Source organism: Zonotrichia leucophrys, chromosome 23 (genome assembly GCF_028769735.1).
Source record: "Zonotrichia leucophrys gambelii isolate GWCS_2022_RI chromosome 23, RI_Zleu_2.0, whole genome shotgun sequence".
Lineage (NCBI taxonomy): Eukaryota > Metazoa > Chordata > Aves > Passeriformes > Passerellidae > Zonotrichia > Zonotrichia leucophrys.
In genome coordinates this window covers 4,149,604-4,170,598 of record NC_088192.1, presented here as the reverse complement: position 1 = coordinate 4,170,598, position 20,995 = coordinate 4,149,604, and the positions used below count along the sequence as shown (strand labels likewise).

The 20,995-nt window shown below is 48.3% G+C and overlaps 2 protein-coding genes across 2 annotated transcripts; one reads left to right on the top strand and one right to left on the bottom strand.

Annotated features, from left to right (window-relative positions):
• Positions 1 to 1,634: 1,634 nt before the first annotated feature.
• Positions 1,635 to 6,488, bottom strand: CDCA8 (cell division cycle associated 8). The gene is made up of 10 exons (XM_064731653.1): positions 6,159 to 6,488; positions 5,941 to 6,069; positions 5,649 to 5,689; positions 5,102 to 5,177; positions 4,645 to 4,775; positions 4,288 to 4,361; positions 3,902 to 4,000; positions 2,896 to 3,022; positions 2,310 to 2,396; positions 1,635 to 1,993 (listed from the first exon to the last, which is right to left on the bottom strand). The coding sequence occupies exons 1-10, from the start codon at positions 6,238 to 6,240 to the stop codon at positions 1,937 to 1,939; spliced, it is 903 nt and encodes a 300-aa protein (XP_064587723.1). The 5' UTR covers positions 6,241 to 6,488; the 3' UTR covers positions 1,635 to 1,936.
• A 34-nt stretch (positions 6,489 to 6,522) lies between these two features.
• AIRIM (AFG2 interacting ribosome maturation factor) lies at positions 6,523 to 10,743 on the top strand. The gene is made up of 4 exons (XM_064731654.1): positions 6,523 to 6,788; positions 6,856 to 7,038; positions 7,114 to 7,235; positions 7,558 to 10,743. Exons 1-4 carry the CDS (start codon positions 6,523 to 6,525, stop codon positions 7,623 to 7,625), a joined length of 639 nt encoding a protein of 212 aa, XP_064587724.1. The 3' UTR covers positions 7,626 to 10,743.
• The last annotated feature ends 10,252 nt before the right edge of the window (positions 10,744 to 20,995 follow it).

Sequence of the window (20,995 nt, the reverse complement as noted above, 5' to 3'; positions counted from 1 at the left end):
GGGTCCCAGAAGTTGAGGAATCAGCCACAAGTACCCAACAGCTGCTTCACTGTCCCCTGTGAAACTTCCAGAAGGTGGCAGGTGGGAGAGCAGAAGCAAAAACCCCTTTTCTGTCCAGCATCTCTTGACTCACTGGGCACAGCAGGGCTGAGGCTGTGCTGGCACATCCTCCCAACCCTGAATCTTGGTGAGACCAGAGGGGAAGAGCAGGCTCTGGCTATTTCTGGATACAATAAAGCTAAACCAATGTGCTGGGGCTGTGCTGGCACATCCTGCCAACCCTGAGCCCTGCTGAGACCAGAGGGCAGCCATGGGACAGCACCAGGGCTGCCTCTCTGGGCTCCCAGCTCAGTAGCTCCTCTAGGAAAACTTCTCCAGCAAATTCCCATTTTGCTAGAAATTGGGCAGGACCAGTGGTGCTTCTCTGGGCCCCCAACTCAGCTGACCCAGGAAACACAGAGTTTTGGTGGAAATACATGAGTCAGAGGAGAGAGCTGCATGTGCTGTCCTGCACCTTCAAATCAAGAACTCCTGCATGAAAAATCTGCCTGGAGATGGCTCTAATTTGTTCCAAACCATCATCCCTTCCATCAGCAGGCAGGGAATTGTTATCTATTTATGTCTTACACTGCCATTGAATCCATGGCCAGCTGGAAGATGTTGAGGATGACAAACCTGGCAGTGCAGCTCTGCCAGGCTGCTGGAGCTGCTGCTCAGGAGCTCAGAGCCAGCACAGCCCAGGAGCTTCACTGATCATTATTTCTCAGATCAATAGTTTCACATTTCCATTAATAATTTGGGCAGAAATGTGGAGTTCTCACAGCTCAGCTCAGCACAGAGTCCCCCAGGCCCCAGGAAGCCCTACTTGAAGCAGGGCTGAGCTCTGGCACAGCCAGGGGAAGCAGAAATGGATTTTCCCTGCCAGGCTGCACTTACCCAGCCCTGGGGAAACAGCCATGTGCTTGTTCCCTCTGTAGCTTCCTCTTTCCTAAGGAAAACTTCTTTTGGAAGAGCTTTGATCTTAAAAATTCCAACTCAAGCTTTTAAATCAGTTAATTGACCAGTTAGAGCTTTTAAATCAGTGTTGATTTAAAAGAATTCTATAGCCAGGCTAAAAATTCTAGTTAATTTTGTTTTCATTTTTTAAAGCAGAATCTCAACTTAGACATCCAAAAGCACATACATTTTTTATTTACAGTTCAACTAATGGATACCTTTAATTAATTAATATGTGCACAGCAGAGCAAGGCAGGTGTATGTGGAGCTGAGTGGGATATGTTATTGCCACCTGCAGTTAGGACTCAGAATCTGCTCAAACCTCTCAATGAGAGTTTTCCAAATCCATGAGGTCTTCCATACAATAAAATGCTTGCTCTCCAAAAGGAAATTAATGTATAAATGCTGTTCTATAAGCTTTGCCACACCCTGCACCAAAGAGCTCTGATTGCAGTTTATCTCCATTTTAACCACATGCAGGCCTGGTTTTGCCAAAAGTAGAACTTTTGAAATATAGAAAAGGTTTCAAAATCTCAACATCCTTGTTTATAGCCCCATAAAGAGGCTTAAAGCAAGGACAGTGTAACAGCTTACCAAGAAACAAGCTTTTTTCTAGAAAAAGAAAATTCTAGACAAAGTTAGAGAGAAGCAGAGTTCTTTACTCTGAACATGGCTCTTAACATGACAACCATCAGGCTTTCTGCCCACTTGCTAATCTGCAAGCCCAAGAGAAGCGTCATGGTTTCAACCTTAAATGAAATTTCCAATTAATTTTATTTCTCTCCAAAGTTCTCTCTCAAAGTTCATTCACATTGGCTGGCAAAGTTCTATTCATTTTTCTCCCATTACACACCATAGGTAAAATGACTAGTTTTTAGCTTCCATTCTGTATAACAATAAAAGAAATATACAAATTAAAACAAATTAAAACAAGTCTTGCTCACTGACTTCCATCTTGGGGCATTTTTGCCTGGTTGCAAGCCTGTGTGAGACAAACCTGAAAGGAAAGAGAAATCCATCAGCACTCAGAGACACTGGTACAGCCCACAAGCACCTGCAGCTCCAGCCTAAAGCACAGCTCTGTTTTTCAGAGTGACAACAGCTCTTTTCCCCACTCTGTACTGAGCCAGACGTGATTTGAAGTTCCTGCTTCTCCCTTCTTTCCTCCATGCTGCTTCTTCACCTCAGCCAAAATTCAGGACAAGGGGTCAGGGGGAATAAGGAGTTTCTATTGCAGCTCAGCAATCCCTTGACTGGTGGCAGAGGGACAGCACTGCCTTACAGCCATGGCTGACAAAAACACCCAGACTTACTGACAGCTTCTGCATGAGCCCTTGGGCCTTGGGGTTCAGCTGAAGGAAATTCTTCTTGGTCAGATCCTTTTCTGTCAAACGTATGCTCTGTGGAAACAAACACAAAGCTCAGGTTTTCTGTCCTGCCAGCTGAAGACAGTAAAAGAGTTAAATAAAATAAAAGAGATTAAGATCTAAGTATAGACAGGCAGAGAACTACATTCAGCTCATCTCACACCTTTCCTGCAGAGCATTAATGCATTACTGGTTGTGGTGGTTTTAAACAGCTCGATTTGTGGTATGAGGGATAAAGCCAGGGAGTGAATGATTTTGTTTAGTGGGTGCACTGGCATTCAGCCATCATCAAACCCACTAAAGCTGCAGTAGTGTAAGTGCTTTAAAGTGAATGCACAGTGAAACATCCTCCTGTTCTGTTTCAATCAGCTTGAGCAGACCCCACTCCTGGCTAAGAACCTCTTCAGGTTTGTTTGAAGCTCAATCAACCCCTCAGATAAACTGCAGTGGCACAGCTAAAGAGACAAGAGGGGCTGAAGGGAAGCAGGTGAGGCTCCAAAAGGTGCCTGGGCAGTGAAGGGTCAGGATTTACCTCTCCCCCACCGAGGGGCAGGGTGAGGATGACATCCTCAGGCTCGGCCAGGGGGCTGCCCTTGGCAGAGAAGGTGTAAACGCGCTCGTTGATGGCAGGAGTGCGCAGCCCCGGCGTCTTGAACATCCTGAAACGAGATAGCAGTGAGTGATGCTTGCTCACAGCACCTGCAGACCAGTAAGAACCTGAATGAGGGATGTGGAACTCCAGGCTGCTCTCCAAAATGCAGTTTGTTACATCCAAGAGGTTACAGCAGTCCAGGATTGTGGGCAACAGAGCTGTGCTGACAGCTGTCAGCTCCAGCTGCAGGCAGGCCTGGAGACCCTTTGGTTTTAGTTACATTGCATTCTATACTTTTCTCTTGGTTACAATGCATTCTATACTTTTCTCTTGGTTACAATGCATTCTATACTTTGCTGAGCTTTTCAATACAGCAGAACCAATATATACCTTAACTTTTATCTATAGCCCATCATAACTACTGTAATTACCATATTCATGTTACTGTTCTCCAATCACTAAAAGTTAGTACGTTACAGTTTAAGCTAGAAGATGTTATTCAGTTTTCTTGCAATTAAAAATTCTGAGACCTTTTTTCTATTTGCAACATTGGCAGGTTTGTTTGCCTGTTCTGTCTTTCTGCTTGGTAAAATGATCTTTTTGTTTAAAGTGAGTTTATCCTTTGCTCTAAGCCATAAAAACCCCTTCTAACTAACATCCCCTTTGCCTCCTTGGTTATCCAGTAAGAGTGGCTCAGCAATTCTTTTCTTCTATATCAAAACTTGCTTTCATTTCTATTCCTTCTTCAAATTCTACATTCAAAATTCTTGCTGCTAAGCACACATATCATGAAACTTTCTTATCAAGCTTTCATCCTTCCCAACACAGTCCAAGTCTTTCATTTCAGGTTCAAAGAGACACTAAAGGCTGTGTTATAAACAGATGGTGTGAAGCAGACTGGAGCAGAGATAGAAAGGAGATGTATTTGTTTTCTCTGTTAACACACCTGGGATCAAATCTGGGTGTAACCATGGAGGTGCCTCCCTGAGCACACATATCAACCATTCTGCCAGAAGCTGGAGTGATGAAGCTGTTTTTGCTTGATCTGTTAAAGGGAAATAAACATCTGTACATAACACAACCTCTAACAAGTGTACAGACACTTGGAGAAGGTGACCACCACTAACCCCAGGGGTTATCACTAACCACTGACCCCCAAACTGGGGACAGCTTGTTCTCACAGGACAGCCAGCTGTCCATCTTTAATTCACATCAATTTTGCCCTGTAGTGAGGCACAACTCTCCCCCCAAACCAAAGCCCAGCCCACCAAAGAGAGATATTGATATTTGCACTCTCCATTTCTAGAGAGGAGACAGAGACATCACCTTTACCTCTTGTTCATGCCCTTCACTCTCGCTGAGGGAGGTCTTCTGGCCACACGTGGTTTTTTGGCAGATGCCTTCACCTGCAGCACACATCACCCCCCACATCAGTTACTTCCCTCTCGTGGGACAGCTGAGTCCACACAAAGAGGCTTCCACACAAAATGCTCAGTCCCTTTCCATGCACAAGAGCCCAGAACAAACACCATTCAAGCCTTTGGGACCCTCCCCACTGCTAGAACTCTCTGGGAAGCACCAGCTGGGTGCAGTCTCCCTCAGGGCATCCTGGGCAGCCCTAGTCAGCAGCTCAGTCAGGAATTCCTGTCCTGAGGATAATTCCACCCCAGAGAACAGCTACTTACTCACCTTGCCAGTCCTTGCATCCCCACTCTCAGCCTCTGAAGGACATTGGCTGGCAAGTCGAGATCTCTTCTGCTGTGGAAGTGATGGAGGCTCTGCTTCCTCATCACCTTCAACACTCCTTTTGATTCTACTCACTGGAAAGAGAAAGTGTTATCTAACTGAATAATAACTTTAAATTATTATTTAGCAGGGAAGGCAAACAGCTACAAGCAGTTTTAGCAACAATTTGCTTCAGAAATCCAAATTCCAAAGCCTAATTGTTGCCAGAGCACTACTTTGGATTATTTTGAATGTTTTAATGAAATTACTTAGAGGTACTGCAGGTACTAGGGATAAAAGTAGAATTATTCTCCTGGTTTAAGCATACTGATGGATATGAACAAGAATTGAATTATTATTCACATTAAGCAACCACAACATGCTTCCACATCACCAGTGATGCCACAATGCTTAAACTCACCCTTCTCAGCAATATCCAACAGGGGATCGATGATGTCTGCGTTCAGCCTGGGGATTTTCGTTATTTCCATGTCTCCCTAAAATTAAAAACACTCGTGGCACCATTGGGATTGTTGGCAGCCAAAAGTTTGTGTAAGTTAAAGTTGCAGAGCAAACCCCCAATAATTTTACAGCCAGATGAGCTCCATGTTTGCTGTTGGGCTGAAACTGGGCCTTTCATGCATCTCTGCCTCCCTCAGGACTCAGTGCCTGGTTGGCAGCTGCAGGTTTGCCTTTCCTACACCCTGCTGCCCAACCAGCTTGGAAATGCTGTGCTTTACTACAAAGTCACAGGGATTTGGGAGTGCTACCTAGCAGATAAGGAAAGATCAACCGGGAGGAACAGCACCATATAAATCACACCTCTGATACAACCTGCCTCTCTTTATTGTTGAATTTTAAAGAAACCTTTATGAAAATATTGATGTAACTGTTTCACTTGTAATCATCAGTGTGAGGAGTGGAGTAGGATAGCTTTAGAGAGCTTTATGTTTGTTCTGGACACATACCTTAGCCATATCCTCTGGCGTGTTTTCACCTCTTGCTAGAGCTAGAAAGAAAAGTATCAGATACATCAGGACATGTCAGGGGACACTCACACAGCACAGCAGGGCTGTCACCATGGGGGTGAAAAACCCAGCACAAACCAGAGAACAGAAGCAGTGGAGTAGTGGGGTCATTCCCTGGGGATTGCAGGGAGAGTAGATCTCATCCCATGCCCTCCCTTACACCCACTGGGGTTCATTATTATCCACGGAGGAAGGGGTCCCTGAGCCCAGCACCCCCGGCCCCGCTGCTCACCGAAGAATTCCAGCCAGTTCACGTCGCGGATGGCGGCCGGCAGCCGCAGGATGGCCATGTCGTACATGTGCTCCACTTCTTGCACCATGCGCTCCCCGTCCGCCTCGATCCGCTTCAGCCGCCGCTCCACTGCGGGGAGACGAAGCATTAGCCCTGCCCGCAGGCCCGGGGCCTCTCTCCTCCCCGCGATCCCCTCCTTCTCCTTCCCCCTGCCCTACCTTCTCTGTCGAAGTCTTGGAGGAACGCCTCCATTTTGCGGCGGCGGGCGCTGGAGTTACCCTTTTTCTTGGTGGGCGCCATTGGTGGTTCTGTGGTTCTCTCCTCAGCGGGTTCTTATTGCGGGTTACTTATCACGGGATCTCTCCACTGCGAGTTCTTATTGCGGGTTACCTTACTGAGGATTATTTATTGCAGACTCTTTGTTGCGGGTTATTTTTTGCAGGTTCTCTCCCCAGCGGTTCCTCCGGGCAGGCTCACTGAGAGCTCCCTCAGCGCTCGCTCCTTCAAACGCAACCGCCGCCCGGGCTGCCCAATGGCGGCGCGGCGCGCCCCGATGACGCGCGGCAGCAGCGCCGGGCGGTAATGGCGGCGGTGATGGCGGCGCCCGTGGCCGCGCTCCGGGCCTGGTCGGAGGCGGTGGCGCGGGCGGAGACGGCGGCGCGGGAGGCTCTGGCAGCCACGGCCCCGCTGTTGGACTCGCTGGCCGCGCTGGCGGCGCAGATGCGGGCGGCGCAGCGGCTGCCATGGGACGCGACGGCGCTGGGCGCCTTCCCGGAGCTGCGGGCGCGGCTGTGGCGGAAGCAGCGCGGCGCGGCCGAGGCGCTGCTGGAGCAGCTCGGCCAGCGGCGGTGAGGAGGCGGCGGGGGCCGGGCGGGCAGGGCTGCCAGGGCCCGCCTGACCCCGCTGTGCCGGCAGGGAGGAGCTGCGGGCCGTGCGGGACGCCGTGGGGGCCGCGGGCAGCGCCGTGCTGCGGCTCGTGGAGGAGCAGGGCCCGACCGAGCTGGGGCTGGCCGCGGTTCTGAGGCGGGGGCCGCGCTGCCCCTCGCTGGCCGATGTGCTGGAGGGGCTGCAGGACGTGGAACGCTACTACCGGCACCTGTATCCATCCTGCTGGGGGTGTCAGGGCGGTGCTGGGGGGCTCTTTTGTCCGTGTTGTCCTTAGCAGGCACGAAGGTACTTGGAGATCAAACTGCTCCTGCAGCGCCTCAGCTTAGACAGCCTGGCAGACGTGGAAGCCCTGCCGCAGTGCTGGGAGAGGATTTTGGAGCGTTACAAAGAAGATGATGTTGTTCAAGGTAGTTCTGTGTGTAAAGAGCTGAGGGGTGTTGCCCAGGGCTCTGTGCTGATGTCTCCTGGTGACAGGCCTGGCTGTGCTGGCTCTGCTGGTCTCTGCAGCAGTGGGTGACCCTGCTCTGAGATCTTGGTCAGCTTCAGGTGAAAACACTCACCATCACATCTGGGCACAGCTGGAAGCAACATCCTCACAGTGTGGCAAGGGCTCAGTGCTCATCAGTTCTACCCACACTTTTTTTTATTGCCTTTAAGACAAGTTTTTGGGATACAGAATACAGGTAAAGCACGTTCAGCTGACGGGATTGTTGTTTTTCTCTGTCTCAGATACACTCCTGAAGGTCTCACTGTTTGTGGAGAACCATCATGAGGTGAGCTGCTCACCTGGCTCCTGACAGGCAGCAGGGATTGGCACTGCCCAGCTTCTGGAACATTCTGCAATGCTGCAAAGGGGATGAGGAACAGAGGGAGCTCTCCTGGTGCTTTTTGGAAGCTGAATGAGTTGAGTCTTGATCTCAGCATGAAATGCTTGAACTATGCCATTTTCAAGTGGAAATGGCCTTGGTCTCTGAAGAAGAGGCTGAGCCAAAAAAGCCATGAAGATAGAAGGGAGTCACCTCCAGCTGTGGAACTTGTCCTTTCCTCCTTCTGCCATGCCTGTTTTGTGTCATGGCAAAAATGTTCAGACTTACATGAGGTGCTGCAGGTGTGTGAGTGTAATAGAGTCCTTTAGGCTGCAGCCATGAAAGATATTTGTCTTTACAAATAAAGAAAACATGTCAGATTTAGAGTTTAGAAACAGTGCTCACCTCGTGTCTTTGAGCAGTGTGTTTGCACTCATCCTACCTGGGCATGGAGGAGGAAGGAAGCAAATCTGAATTCACTCTTAAAATTTCACTGTCTGGTAGCCACTGCTGACAGTTCAGGGACAGATTTTGGTGGCCATGGCACTGATCCTCTGAAGGTTCCCAGGAATCTGTGGGATGTTTGTCTCCCAGCTGTGTATTTGGTGAGGAGCTGCAGGGTGACATTTTCTGGGTCCCCCGTGGCAGGAAAGAATGAATCTGATTCCATGTTCTTAGAAGGTTATGTTATTATATTATATTATATTATATTATATTATATTATATTATATTATATTATATTATATTATATTATATTATATTATATTATATTAATACTAAAGAATAGAGAAAGGATACAGACAGAAGGCTTAACAAGATATTAATTAAAAACCTGTGACTCGCTAGAGTCTCAACACAGCTAGACTGTGATTGGTCATTAAGGAAAAACCAATTCACATGTTGAATAAACAATCTCTAACCACATTCCAAAGCAGCAAAACACAAGAGAAACAAATGAAATTATATTGTTTTCCTTTTCCTCTGAGGCTTCTCAGCTTCCCAGGAGAAAAAAATCCTGGCAAAGAGACTTTTAAAAATGTAATAATAACACTGCAGCTTCTTGGAGAAAGCCAATAAAGAATTGCATGGGGCAGGTTGTGGGTGTGATATTTGTGCTCAGGTTTCTGTGTCCCCAACCTGGGATGTCTCTGTGGCCACCTGAGGGCACTGCATGACCCATGAGCACTGAGGAGAGCAGATCAGGGTGCTGGGGGTGCCAAGGGTGGGAAAGGGCTGGGGCTGCCAGTGCTCCCATCAGGAACAGGGGATCATGAGTTCTAGCTGCAGTTCTTCACACAGAGTTATAATTGCAAAGAAAACCTGTTCCTGGTGCTGGGTGCCCTGCCTGTGGCTTGAGCATGATTCCTTCACCCAGGGTTTTCTGGGAAGCTGATAAGCCTCAGAGAAATTAAGAACAATTCTTATCTCATTTGCTTCTCCTGTGTTGTGCTCATTTGTAGAATGTGTTTGGAGATTGTTTACCCACAGGTGATTGTTCCATTGTGTTCTGCTGTGAGTTGTTTTGACTCTTTGGCCAATTGGTGCCAAGCTGTGTTGGGACTCTGGAAAGAGTCTCAAGTTTTCATTATTATCTTTTTAGCATTCAGTATCTTTTCTGTTTTTAGTATAGTATTCTTTAATATAATACAGTATAATAAAGTAATAAATTAGCCTTCTGACAACATGGAGTCAGATGCATCATTCTTCCCTGCCACAGGGCTCACTGTGATTTACAATCCCCTGCCCAGGGTGGAGGTGAGGTGGGTTCTGCTCCTGGTGGAGGCTCACGTGCCTGTGCAGCCTTGTCTCCTTACACAGGGTTTGGAGCATGTCTGATGGCTCAGGGTGAATCAAGGGTGTCATCCTCACAAACCAGATGGTGAGCTTGGATGCAGAATTATCTTTGCATGTGTACAAGCCTTCAACACCCTCTCCTGTCAGCCTCTCTTCAGGACAGCTGCCAGTGAACAAATGGATTTAAATTCAGGGAGATGTTCAGCACAGTTCAGTGGTGGCCCTTCTGCTTCTCCCAGATGTTTGGCCCCTGATGTCTTTGTGCTAACAAAGTGCTGAGGGAGCTTTCTGCATTGAAAGTGGCCGTGCCCTGACTCTGACTGACTGAAATGGGGTGAGTGAGGTGCTCATTGAAGTTCTGGTGTGATTAATTGCTCTGTGCTGTTCCTGCTTCCTGGGCTGTGTCACCAGCTGCATTTGCCTGCAGCTCTGTGGGGTGTGAGTGAATTTCTGCATCAGAGCACTTTAATTGGGATCAGCTGTGGGTTGTTCCACTGCAGATGTGCATTTTCTGCCAGGATGGCTGCCAGAGACCCCAGAGCTGAGGAGGACATGGTTCCTTGTGTGTGCAGAGCTCCCTTCAGCCTGGGAGCCAGGGTGGGCATTCAGCCTGTCAGTGCCACACGTGTCCTCAGGCAGGTGCAAAGGCCACTCCTTGCCATCACCCTGCCTGTCAGGGTGATGCTTTTTCCTTGATCCTAAAATTAAGAGCCAGACACAGTTAAGGGATAAAGGGTTTTTATCTTGGTATTTATTAATGATCCTTACAGTGCAACACTTCATCAAGGTGGAGAATGCTGAAATGTACACCTGAGAGATTGTGTATACAATTGTATAGATCTTACAAATTAGTATATCTAATAAAAATGCTTCAATGAGAGGCTTGAATCAACAGTGTGACATTTTCTCAGCTCAAAGTATTCCCTTTTGGATGGGCTTAATCTTAGTTTATAAGATATATTTTAGATGGGACCTTGGATTTTCAAGGATAGTGTAGGGTTTTCCAACTTTCACCTACAAGGCCTTTAGGATGTTTGATCTTCTAGCCTGACAGAATACCAGGACTATATTAAGTTTACCAGGACTATATTAAATTATCAGACTTAAAGAATTACAAGTATGTATTCTAAGAGCACTGAGAATACATAAAAAAATATAGGAAAGATCTATAAAAGATATATAAAAGGCAAAAATTCATCATGGCATCATTCAGCCTGTGCTGTGTCTTAGTGAGGCTATGGGTAATGCAGCACTAAGGGCTCTGAGACCCACTGGTAAAATATATGTAACCATAAAAATAAATCCAAGTACCTTTATTTTTGGAGTAGAGCTCTTAAAAGTATCCTTGCACGGAGATCTGTCTTTGAGGAATGCAATAAAATGCAGTTAGCAGCTGGAGCTACCTTGTTAAAGGAAAATTGTCAGGAAACACAAAGCTCACACTTTGATTTTCAGCTTTGCCTCCTGCTAACTCCATTGGAAAACAGTTATTCTTCACTTACAGGAAAAGCACAAACTCAATTCAGCTATTAAGTTCAAATGCCCACAAACATTTACAAGAGCACCTGACTCGTGTATGGTTGTTTTGTTTCCTCCCATTGGGGTGGGCACTGGTTTCTGGTGCAGTTCTGCTTAGAAATGGGGACCTGCTCTTGGTAACACCAGATTTCCAAAACAAACCCAAAGCTTTGCTTCAGCCTAAGCTCATGGATTTGAAACAGATTTCAAACATGAGTGTATTACAAGAGCCCACAGTTATGGAAAAGACAAAGGATTTGGCACCTGAACTGAAGTGCAAAGTGGCTCAGAGGCAGAAATATGTAATAAAAAGCTTTGTGATTAATTTAATAAACCAAGTATGGGCTTCACAAGTCCCTGTGGTTTTTGAGCTTATTCTTTGAGACTTTCATCTTGGCCTCAAGCAGAACTCCTCTGTGACTTTGCTGAGGGGCTGCCTGAGTACTTATTTGCTCTGAAACACAGCAAACATTCTCCACTACATGTTAGCTGGCTTTTTACTGTTCCCCAGTCCTGGCTCAGTGTTTCTCTAATGCCTATGACTTTGTCACAGCTTTTGCCCTGTTGAGCTCCAAGGAGGGGCAGATTCTGCTGATCTGGGTGTGTGCAGTGAGTGGGGAATGGTTCTGTGCTGTTGGCACCCCAGGTCCAGGAGTGGGGATGTGCTGGAAGGATGAACCTGCCTGGTTGCCCTGTTCTTCCACCACCTCCCCAGCTACCAGTGCCTCCCCACACACCAGAACATACAGAAATATTAATAATCTATTTAATTTCCCAAAAAAGCACCCTGAGACTGGGTTCCCCTCTGTCCCCCAGCATGCCACAGCTGCCATGGGATGGCTCCCTGTGTCGCCATGATATTTTATGAAAAATCCTTTTGCTAGGAGTTTTGCTGAGAGGCCTCAGAAATGAAATGTAAACAATAATTATCTGCTGCTGTGGAATGCAACAGGTGCATCTGTGATTGGTCTCATGTGGTTGTTTTTAATTAATGGCCAATCACAGTCAGCTGTCTCAGACTCTCTGGTCAGTCACAAGATTTTATTATCATTCCTTTCTTTTCCTTTCAAGCCTTCTGATGAAATCCTTTCTTCTAGTCTTTTAGTATAGTTTTAGTATATAACTTTCTTTTAATATAATATTGTCATGGTTTGACCCGGAAGGAGTTGGGAATTCTGGGAAGCTGTGGTCAAACCAATGAAGGTTTTGAGTTTCATACTGACACCTGGTGTAGCCAGTGGGGTTTGGACACACCTCCGAGAATACACAGGGGTTAAAAGCAGGGCACTGCCCTGGCATTTCCTCTTTGGGACTCGTCGGGCGAGGAGGTCAGATCTCTCTCCCCCGCCCGGCCCGCTGCTGCTGGGCGGGGGAGGGGCCAGCCATGCGGTGAGGCCTGGGGCCAGGGCCTGGACAGAGGGGGCTTCGGGGGGGGCTCCAAGGATGGAAGGGTGGGGGAGCCCCAAGAGACATCGGGCAGCCAGGGCAGCCAGCTCCCCTCTTCCCCCCCCTTTCCCCCCCCAGGAGAGCAGCCAGCGAGAGGGGGGAGGAGGACTGCCCGGCCGCAGCGGCAGCGTGTGGGCAGCGTGCGTGGGAGCCGTCCGACAGACAGAGACTGAAAACTTTTAACCCTTTCTTGCATGATTGGGGCCTTACAAAAATGCTAATCCTCCTCGAAGCTGAATAAGAAGGGAGATGAGAGATGATATGAGATAAAGACTTTGGCCCGGAGATTGTGGAGATGATTGGATGGGGAGAGATGATTTGGAGTGGCCTTTTAGCTGGACTTTTCTTGTAGCCATGGACTCAGTTGTTCCTGTGACACAGACTGCATTTAGGGGGAGGCAGTGCCTCAAAACCAGGAGGGTTCATTTGTGAGGACCCCCCGGCCCCAGGGGGTTGGAAATATATGGGGGGGACAGTTGTCCCAAAAGCAGAGACTGTGCCTTTTTGGAGTGAGACAAGGCATCCTTGAAAGACCACCCTAAAAGCAGCTCTGGCCATGTCTCGGTGGTGAGAGCACTGAGCATGGAAGGAACGTGTCACAAACGGCAAATGGACTTTCCGGGCGGTGCCGGAGTGACAGGGAAGCACACGAGGGTCTCAGTGTGTCTCCACGAGAAGCCTATGGAACAAGAAGGACTCCTTTCCCTCTTCATGAACTGATGTTTGAGTATACTAAAGTGTCGTGCCGGACTGGGCAGTTGGTATTTTTGAGAGAATGTATTGGATTGGGAAGTCAGGGAGTGGGGAGGAGGAAAAGTGGTTTTTGTAAGGTTTTCAATTTTTTTTCTCTTTTCCTTATAGTCTTTCCTATTTTTTTTCCTGTAGTTTTAGGTAATAAAGTGTTATTTATGTTTAAGTTGGAGCCTGTTTTGCTTATTCCTGGTCACATCTCACAGCAGACACCAGGGTGGGGCATTTTCATGGGGGCACTGGCTCTGTGCCAGGCTCAAACCATGACAAATATATATCATAAAATAATAAATCAGCCTTCTGAAACACGGAGTTAAGATTCTCATCTCTTCCCTCATCCTGGGACCCCGGCAAACACCACCACACTCCCTGCTCTCTCTGGTCCTTCTCTCCACAGCCCAGTCTCTAGGCTGCCTGGGGAAGGCAGAATGAAGAACATCAAGCCAGTAAGTCTCCTAACCATTCTGCTATGTGAGGAATGAATCCAAGAGCCTTTGCACACTATTAATCTTTTCCAGTTCCTAAGAAAGCAAACGATCTCCTCCCGCTCCCATAAATCCAGCCTCTCTCTCCAGCTTCTCCCCTGGTGTTTGAACTGCTCGCCAAGAGCTTTATTAAAACCTACAAGATGCAGTTTTGTTCCTCACTGAATCCTAAACAACTGTGCTAGATGGAGAAGAAACATTTGGTGCTGTCAGCTTTAGAGCATTTTTGTGTGTAGTCCATGGCCACTTGTCAGCCTCAGCCCCACTCTGAGCCCAACAGAACCTTTGCTCTGCTCCCCTGAGGCTGGGAGATAAATTCAAACTGGCCAAACCTCAGGGCCTCATGTCCCAAAGCACCTGGCACTGATCCCTATGGGGGCAGCAGGAGGGATGGGTGCAGAGTGCTCCTGTGGCACCCTGCCCTCCTGTGCCAGTATCTGCAGCTTGCCAGTGGCCTTGGGGACACTGCTGGGCAACTGCCACACCCTGGCACTTCCTGCCACCTCCTCTCCTGCTCTGAGTGTGAGGCTTCCTACAAACACTGTATGTGTCCCCTTGGCATCACCCAGCCAGTGCCACCGTGGGGGTGTGGGGCACCAGGGGATGGTGCCCAGGTGTAGGGGGTGAGCAGAGAAGCTGCAGCTGGTGTGGGGCACCAGGGGATGGTCTGTCAGAACCCAGGACATTCCTCTGGCTGCCCTGGGTGACTCCAGACCCTGGCAGGGGGCTCAGAGACCTTGGCACGGAGTCACAAACACCTGTGCCTTTGATTTTAGCCCATGGAAATAATTACCAACTTTGTGTGAGGATTTACAGGCCACAAGGGTATGAGTAGAATGATAGTGAATTTACCACTGGGTGAAAATGTAGAATTTTGGGGTTTTTAGAATGAGGGTTCAGGAGGCAAGATGGAGGAATCTGGGTGTGTCCTGTCCTTCTTCTTCTTCTTCTTGGCCTCCATCTTCTGCTGTGATGGTGACATGTCTGGATTGGTTTAGAGTAGAAACAGACTGTCTAACATAGGTATGGGGAAAAATTTGTAAATAAACTACACGTAGTTCTTAGTATAAAAAGATAAGACTACCCTGAGGGCAGGGACTGTACCACAAACTGACCTGCCAGACAGACCTCAGCAGGACAGACAGACAATGTATTAGATAAGAGCAAATAAACAACCTTGAGAACTAGAGCCAAGGAATCCTGGGTTCTTCTTTGGTCTCAGGGCTGGGAAAAAGAGACTTTCCAACACCTTGGGGTCATCCCAGCACCAGGGACCCCATCAATGGTGCCCATGTGCTGGGGTGAGCAGAGAGGCTGCAGCTGGTGCTGGGCAGCTGTGGCTGTGCAGGGACAGCCAGGTGAGGGTGAGGCTGGCAGGGCCTGTGGGACAGCAAAGGTGAGGAGCACAGCAGAGCCCTGCAGCTGCCCTGCATCACAGCTGGTTCCTGGCACATCCTGCAATGTGTCACAGCCTTCTCCCTCTTGTTTCCTAATGTTCCCTCAGTCTGAAACTCATCAACCAGAGCTGAGAGAAAACACTCACAGACGAAGCCAAAGCAGAAGTGAGCAAAGCTGTTCCTTTGGCTGGGTTCCTCCAGCTCCTTGTGTGCTTGGTTTGAGCAAGAGCCACCTGAGCCATGGGGAGGGACAGCAATCCCCAGCTGCTCTGGGGGAGAGCTCTTGTGGCTTTTCCAAGGAGAACTCCCTTTCATGGCGCAGTGCTGGTACCTCAGCCCAAACCCCAGGGAAGGGGTGAGACCAGGTTGTGTGAGAGGGAAGACAAGGCTTGCACAAGGAGCGCTCTTAAACTTCAAAAATCTGCTTGTGAGGAGCAGGAAAGGGGAGAAAGCCAGCCTAGCTGTGCCCAGAGGAGGAGCAGCTCTGGAACCAAGAAGCTGCAGCTGCTCTGCTGGAAGCAGGAGCTGGGGGCACCTGGGGCATCCACAAAATCCTGCTCATGAGGAGCCTGAACAGGAGCCCCTGTGCAAGCCCCATCTGGGGAGCCCAGAGCTGTCACAGGGGGGTTTGGGCAGTGCTGGAGTGCCAGGGAGGACAGGGAACCAAGCGTGTGGAAAAGCCCCAGAGGTGAATAATCCAGCCCAGCTTTGGCTGGACACGGCTCCCCCAGCTCTGAGAGGCTTTTTGGTTGTGTTTAATGAGATTAGTCTGTAAGCTCTGGAGATGTCAGCCTGCTGGCAGCTCCCTGTTCAGTAGTTCCTCGTGTGCCAGGGAATGATGTTCATTTCATTGGCCTTGACTCCGCTGGATCAGGCTGCTGCTCTGCTCCTCAATTAGCTGCATCTGCGTGGCAGTAATGAGCTGGAGGTCACACAGCCCAGAGAGGGGTGCTGAAAAGTTCACTGGTGTGCAAGGGAGCTCTCCACACTCCCAGACAGGAGATGCTGGGGCTCTGCACCCAACCTCACCCCTATTCTCCTCAGGAGCCCCACTGGGGTCCAGACCTTTCTTATCACTGCACAGCTGAGAGGCTGTGCTTGTGAAAGCTCCAGTCTGGGTCTGTGCTGACATTATTGAAGCTACTGGTAATAAAACATGTCACTACAGGGGCCAGGGCCACATCCGAGCCTGTGAAGGGAAAGCAAAAATCCAAACAAAAACCCAAAACCTCTGAAAAGCTCTAACCAAGCACATGCTGAGGGTAGGGCTGGATTTCCATGCATGCAGAGCCCACTGCTGCTCCCTGCCAGGGTGACAGGCACCTCCTGGCCCTGCTGGGGCACAGGAGCCCCAGCTTCCCAGTGCTGAACCCTCCCTGTAGTGCAGGGAACTACAAATAAATGCTGTTGATGCCTCTGCCCTCCCGTCAGGGATTAGGACATGCTGGAGCAATTTGCATGGGGATGAAACTTGGAAGAAATGGCAAAGCTGAGGGAATATGATATTATTTATTATTGCCAGTTGCAAGGGAACAGCAGCAGCCTCCAAACTTGTATAACTCTGGAACATGGCTATTATTAGAACGCAAAGTTAGCAGGCAATTAACTAATTGCAATTCACATTGTCTGTTGGCAATTATAAGGAGAACAGTTATAAACCCCAACAGATGGAACTCAAATGGGTCAGCCTCTCTTTTTCGGGTTTATTTTTTCCATCCCCCAAAGGCATTTGCTATGAGCTAAACTCAGGTTCTCTCTAGCCAGCCTGTGAGTCAGTGTGCACTGGGGTCCCTGCAGGTCACAGTCCTGCACCCCAGCCCTGCACATGGGGCTTGTCCTGTCCAGACCTTCCCAAATGACCCAGTTTTGAGGCCAGAGAGCTCAGTTAAAGCCCTGTGGTTTCCATCATTTGCTGTCTGTGCTGGTGTTTTTTTACTGGCTGTGGAAAAGTAGGAGCAGAGAAATCCAGCTGCAATTTGTCTTTGTTTCCATCCAGTTCTTCACAGCTGTACAGCTTCAGGTAATACCTTCCCTTCCCTCTCCAGCAGTGACACAAACTGATGGTGCCTCCCTGAGCAGGATTTCTAAATCTTTTGAGGTTATTTGAGGGATTTTCATTCCTTTCTGAGGCTGAGGCAGAACAGGGATCTCTGCACAGATGAGCAGGCAACAAAGCAGCTCTGCTTCCCCTCTCCTGCAACAAAAGATAGCAGCAGAACAGCTCCCACAGGGCAGAGATTATCTCATTGCTTTGGTCAGAAATGTCGGGGTGATGCAGCACCAGGACATGACAGAAGGGTACAACATGAGCCCTGGACTCAAGGGGTCTCTCAGTGCATGGTTTACATCTGTTTAACCAAGCACAGGTGCTCCTACCTGAGACACTTTGCTCTCCTCCGGGTGGGTTTTGTGCTCTCAGAGGGTGCTGTGACAGTTGTTTGCTGAGGGCCATGCCTCAGGTTTTGGCTTTTATATTTTTCAGGTTCTGTGCTGCTTTAGTTTGTGGGTCTGAGCTTCATATTAGGGGATGGTGAGTTCTCTTCACAGAGCAGGGAGACAAAACAATTCCTGCTCTAGCTGGGGACCAAGGACAAATGATCCAAATGTCAGGCCCAAGAGCATAAACACCGTGGGCTGAAGAGAGAAAAACAAGGATGGGACTGCATGGGCTGGAGCTGTAATTGGACAATTAACTCCAATATGCAAATGGAGCAGAGCTTATAAAAGTGAGAGACCCCATGATCAGGTGTCCATTTTGTGACCATTTTGGTTCATCTTGGGTGCAGCCCTGGCTGGGCTCTGGTGCTGCCCAAGGTGGATCCATTGAGGACTTTAATAAATCCCTGCTTTATTCTTCAGCTCTGCCTAGTTTCTGTTCTAGGTCAGCCTTCTCAAGGCATCAGGGGGGTGAGAAATCATCATCTGCCTGTCAGGCATTTCTCAGCTGTAGCATCCCAGGGTCCAAGCTGTGCACACAGATCAGTGGGTTTGACACCAGAGCCATACCAGGGGCACACACGAGAGCCCCAATAGCCCAAATGTTGCAGCCTGGCACATGCCAGCCTCTTCCTCAGGTTTCCAGCACATGCAGGAGTGAGGCAGCAAGGCTGCTCTGACACATGGAAACTCATCCTGCATTTCAGATTATTGGAAACTCAACCTGCATTTCAGTCCATGGAAACTCATCCTGCATTTCAGATTTATGGAAACTCATCCTGCACTTCAGACTCATGGAAACTCATCCTGCATTTCAGACTCATGGAAACTCATCCTGCATTTCAGATTCATGGAAACTCAAGCTGCATTTCAGACTCATGGAAACTCATCCTGCACTTCAGATTCTTGGAAACTCAAGCTGCATTTCAGACTCATAGAAACTCATCCTACATTTCAGATACCTTTTCAGAGTATCTAAAGTATAGATACTCTAAAGTATAAAAGTATAAAGTATAGAGATATAGATAGATATAGATATAGATATAGATATAGATATAGATATAGATAGATATATTCAGAGTATCTTTAGAGACACCAGTACAGGCAGATTTGGCCTTAAAAGGAAATATCACAGAAGGTATTCTGAGGAAATATTTCACTAAAGAACCTCATATCTGCTTTCAGATGTTTTGTGGCCATGGAAGGAGCTTTGCCCTTATTTTTCCTGAGTGCTGGTGATGCCAGTGACCATGGCAAAAGAACATCCTTGATTTGGGGCAGGCTGATGCAGACACAGACACAGCTGGGTGATCTGAAACAGATTAGGCCCAGCAATATGAATTTCATAAATAGCAACACAAACCCACTGCACACCTTTGGCTGATATTAAACAGGGGATGGGTTGGAATTCATCTCAGAGCAAAGGCATAATAATGAAATGGAAACATCAGGTTTTACTTAGAACTCCCAGGTTTCCCATAGGAGGCAGTTTGTGTAGGGCCCATTTATTAAAGACAAATGCTATCATTTGGAACATATCTCATGGAGAGCAGGGGACTGGCTGGGGCAGGGCAGCAGTAACTGGAGATGGAGCTTTGCATTTACAAGCAGTTGTTGTCAACAGGCTCTGCATGTCCTGCCAGGTGTGCTGAAAGCTGCCAGGTGCCCCAGAGCCTGCCCTGGCCCTGGCCCTGCCTCCCACCATGCACAGCCCCACAGGGGCCCTGACCCAGGTGAAACATGCTGGACTTCAATGAGTATTTAACAGCAGACAGAAAGATAATCTGGTTATCAGAAGCCAGGCAATCATGGGCTAAAATAAGCAGGTATGGATGGGGGGCCCAGCTCTGGCTCCAGGTGCTGAGCCCTGCTCTGTGCTCCAGGAATCCCTTGAAATGAGAGCCAGATCCTGCAGAGCATCTGCTGGGGATGCCTCAGGTTTGAGTTTTTGTGTTTTTCAGATTCTGTGCTGCTTTAGTGTGTGGGTCTGAGCTTCATATTAGGGGATTGTGAGACAAAGGGATAGGGAGAAAAAACAATTCCTTCTCTAGCTGGGGACCAAGGACAAATGATCCAAATCTCAGGCCCAAGAGCACAAACAATGGTGAAGTGAAGAGAGAAAAACAAGCAGGGTGGGACTGCATAACCTAAAGCTGTAATTGGATAATTAACTCCAATATGCAAATGGAGCAGAACTGATAAAAGTGAGAGACCCCATGACCAGTTGTGCATTTTGGGACCATTTTGGTCCATCTTGGATAAATTTTGTGACCATTTTGGTTCATCTTGGGTGCAGCCCTGGCTGGGCTCTTGTGCTGCCCAAGGTGCATCCATTGAGGAGATCCTTTTAATAAATCCCTGTTCTATTCTTTAGCTCTGCCTAGTTTCTGTTCTACCTCAGCCATCTCAAGGCATCCCTGGGGCTGGAGGAGACCTTGGCCAAGGAGCAGCAGGGCCCAGGATGTCACCTGTGCCCCAGGACACATGGCAGCCTGTACATGTCACCTCCCTACAGCTCCTGAGGCTCTGGGGTCTCTGATTTGGGGTCCTCACTCAGAAAGCTTCAGAGAGCTGTGCCTTTTGGAGGGAGGCCCTCCCTGGCTCAGCTTGTTCCTTTTGAGGCCCTTTTGGGTCAGCACCTGCTGGGCACCAGGCTGATGTTCCTTTCCTTCAGTGAGGGATGGTTCTGAACTAAAGGGCAAATGCTGAACAGGAACAATTGCAGTTATATTCACATCTGCTGTTGTAATCACATCTGCTGTTACAGTCACATCTGCAGGCACCTTTGGTTCAGGTATTCACCTGGAAAGAAACAGTGTTCAGTTAATTAACTGGAAAAAAATTGCCCTTCTGGATGGGTCCTGGCATCCCAACAAGATTGCTGTTTGTTCTTTTGAGATCAGAATCCAGGACAGACCTCCTTCCTGGGCAGTAGCAGGTAAAGGTGCATTCTTTGGGAAGTACAAATTCTGCTCTTTGCATGTAGGAGAGCTTCCTGCTTCGATGCAGGATGGCAATTGCCACCATGAATTGGAATAAATTCCATATTTATGCTCCATGCAGCTTTTAGTACATCAGACAGAGCATTCATATGGGACAGAACAGTGAGTGCTGCAGTGACTGCAGTGTCCATGCAGTCAGTCCTGCCTGTGTTTCCCCTCCCAAGTGATCATCAGGGATCTGACATCTGATGCCACTGCTCCTTTTTCTTACAGAGCCCCCAGAGGTCAATTCATGGAGTCCTACAAGAATTCCTATTGGGAATTCTTGATTCCCAAAGATTGATTAAGAGATTGATAAAGGAATTCCAATTTCTAGATTCCTTTTGGGTAAAAAGCAGCTGTGGAGCAAGAGGGGTTTGGGATCTCTGCCCACTCCTCATGCTGGTACTGAGGGAGAGGCAGATCCTCCTGCAGTGGGCCAGGGAGGAAACATTAAATAACATTAAATATTAAAATATAAATTACATTAAACATAAATTACAGCCACGGAGGGCTGTAATTTAGGGAAGAATACTGACATTGCTGTGATCCCC

Bases quoted from the DNA above. Each gene is read 5' to 3' on its own strand.
- CDCA8 (XM_064731653.1), bottom strand. From the start codon at position 6,240: ATGGCGCCCACCAAGAAAAAGGGTAACTCCAGCGCCCGCCGCCGCAAA. The intron at 4,776-5,101 runs GTGAGTTTAAGC...TTCTCTTTCCAG, and splicing joins GTTGGATATTGCTGAGAAGG to TGAGTAGAATCAAAAGGAGT. The intron at 4,001-4,287 runs GTAAAGGTGATG...TCCCTTTAACAG, and splicing joins GTGAAGGGCATGAACAAGAG to ATCAAGCAAAAACAGCTTCA.
- AIRIM (XM_064731654.1), top strand. From the start codon at position 6,523: ATGGCGGCGGTGATGGCGGCGCCCGTGGCCGCGCTCCGGGCCTGGTCG. The intron at 6,789-6,855 runs GTGAGGAGGCGG...CTGTGCCGGCAG, and splicing joins GAGCAGCTCGGCCAGCGGCG to GGAGGAGCTGCGGGCCGTGC. The intron at 7,039-7,113 runs GTATCCATCCTG...GCAGGCACGAAG, and splicing joins GAACGCTACTACCGGCACCT to GTACTTGGAGATCAAACTGC.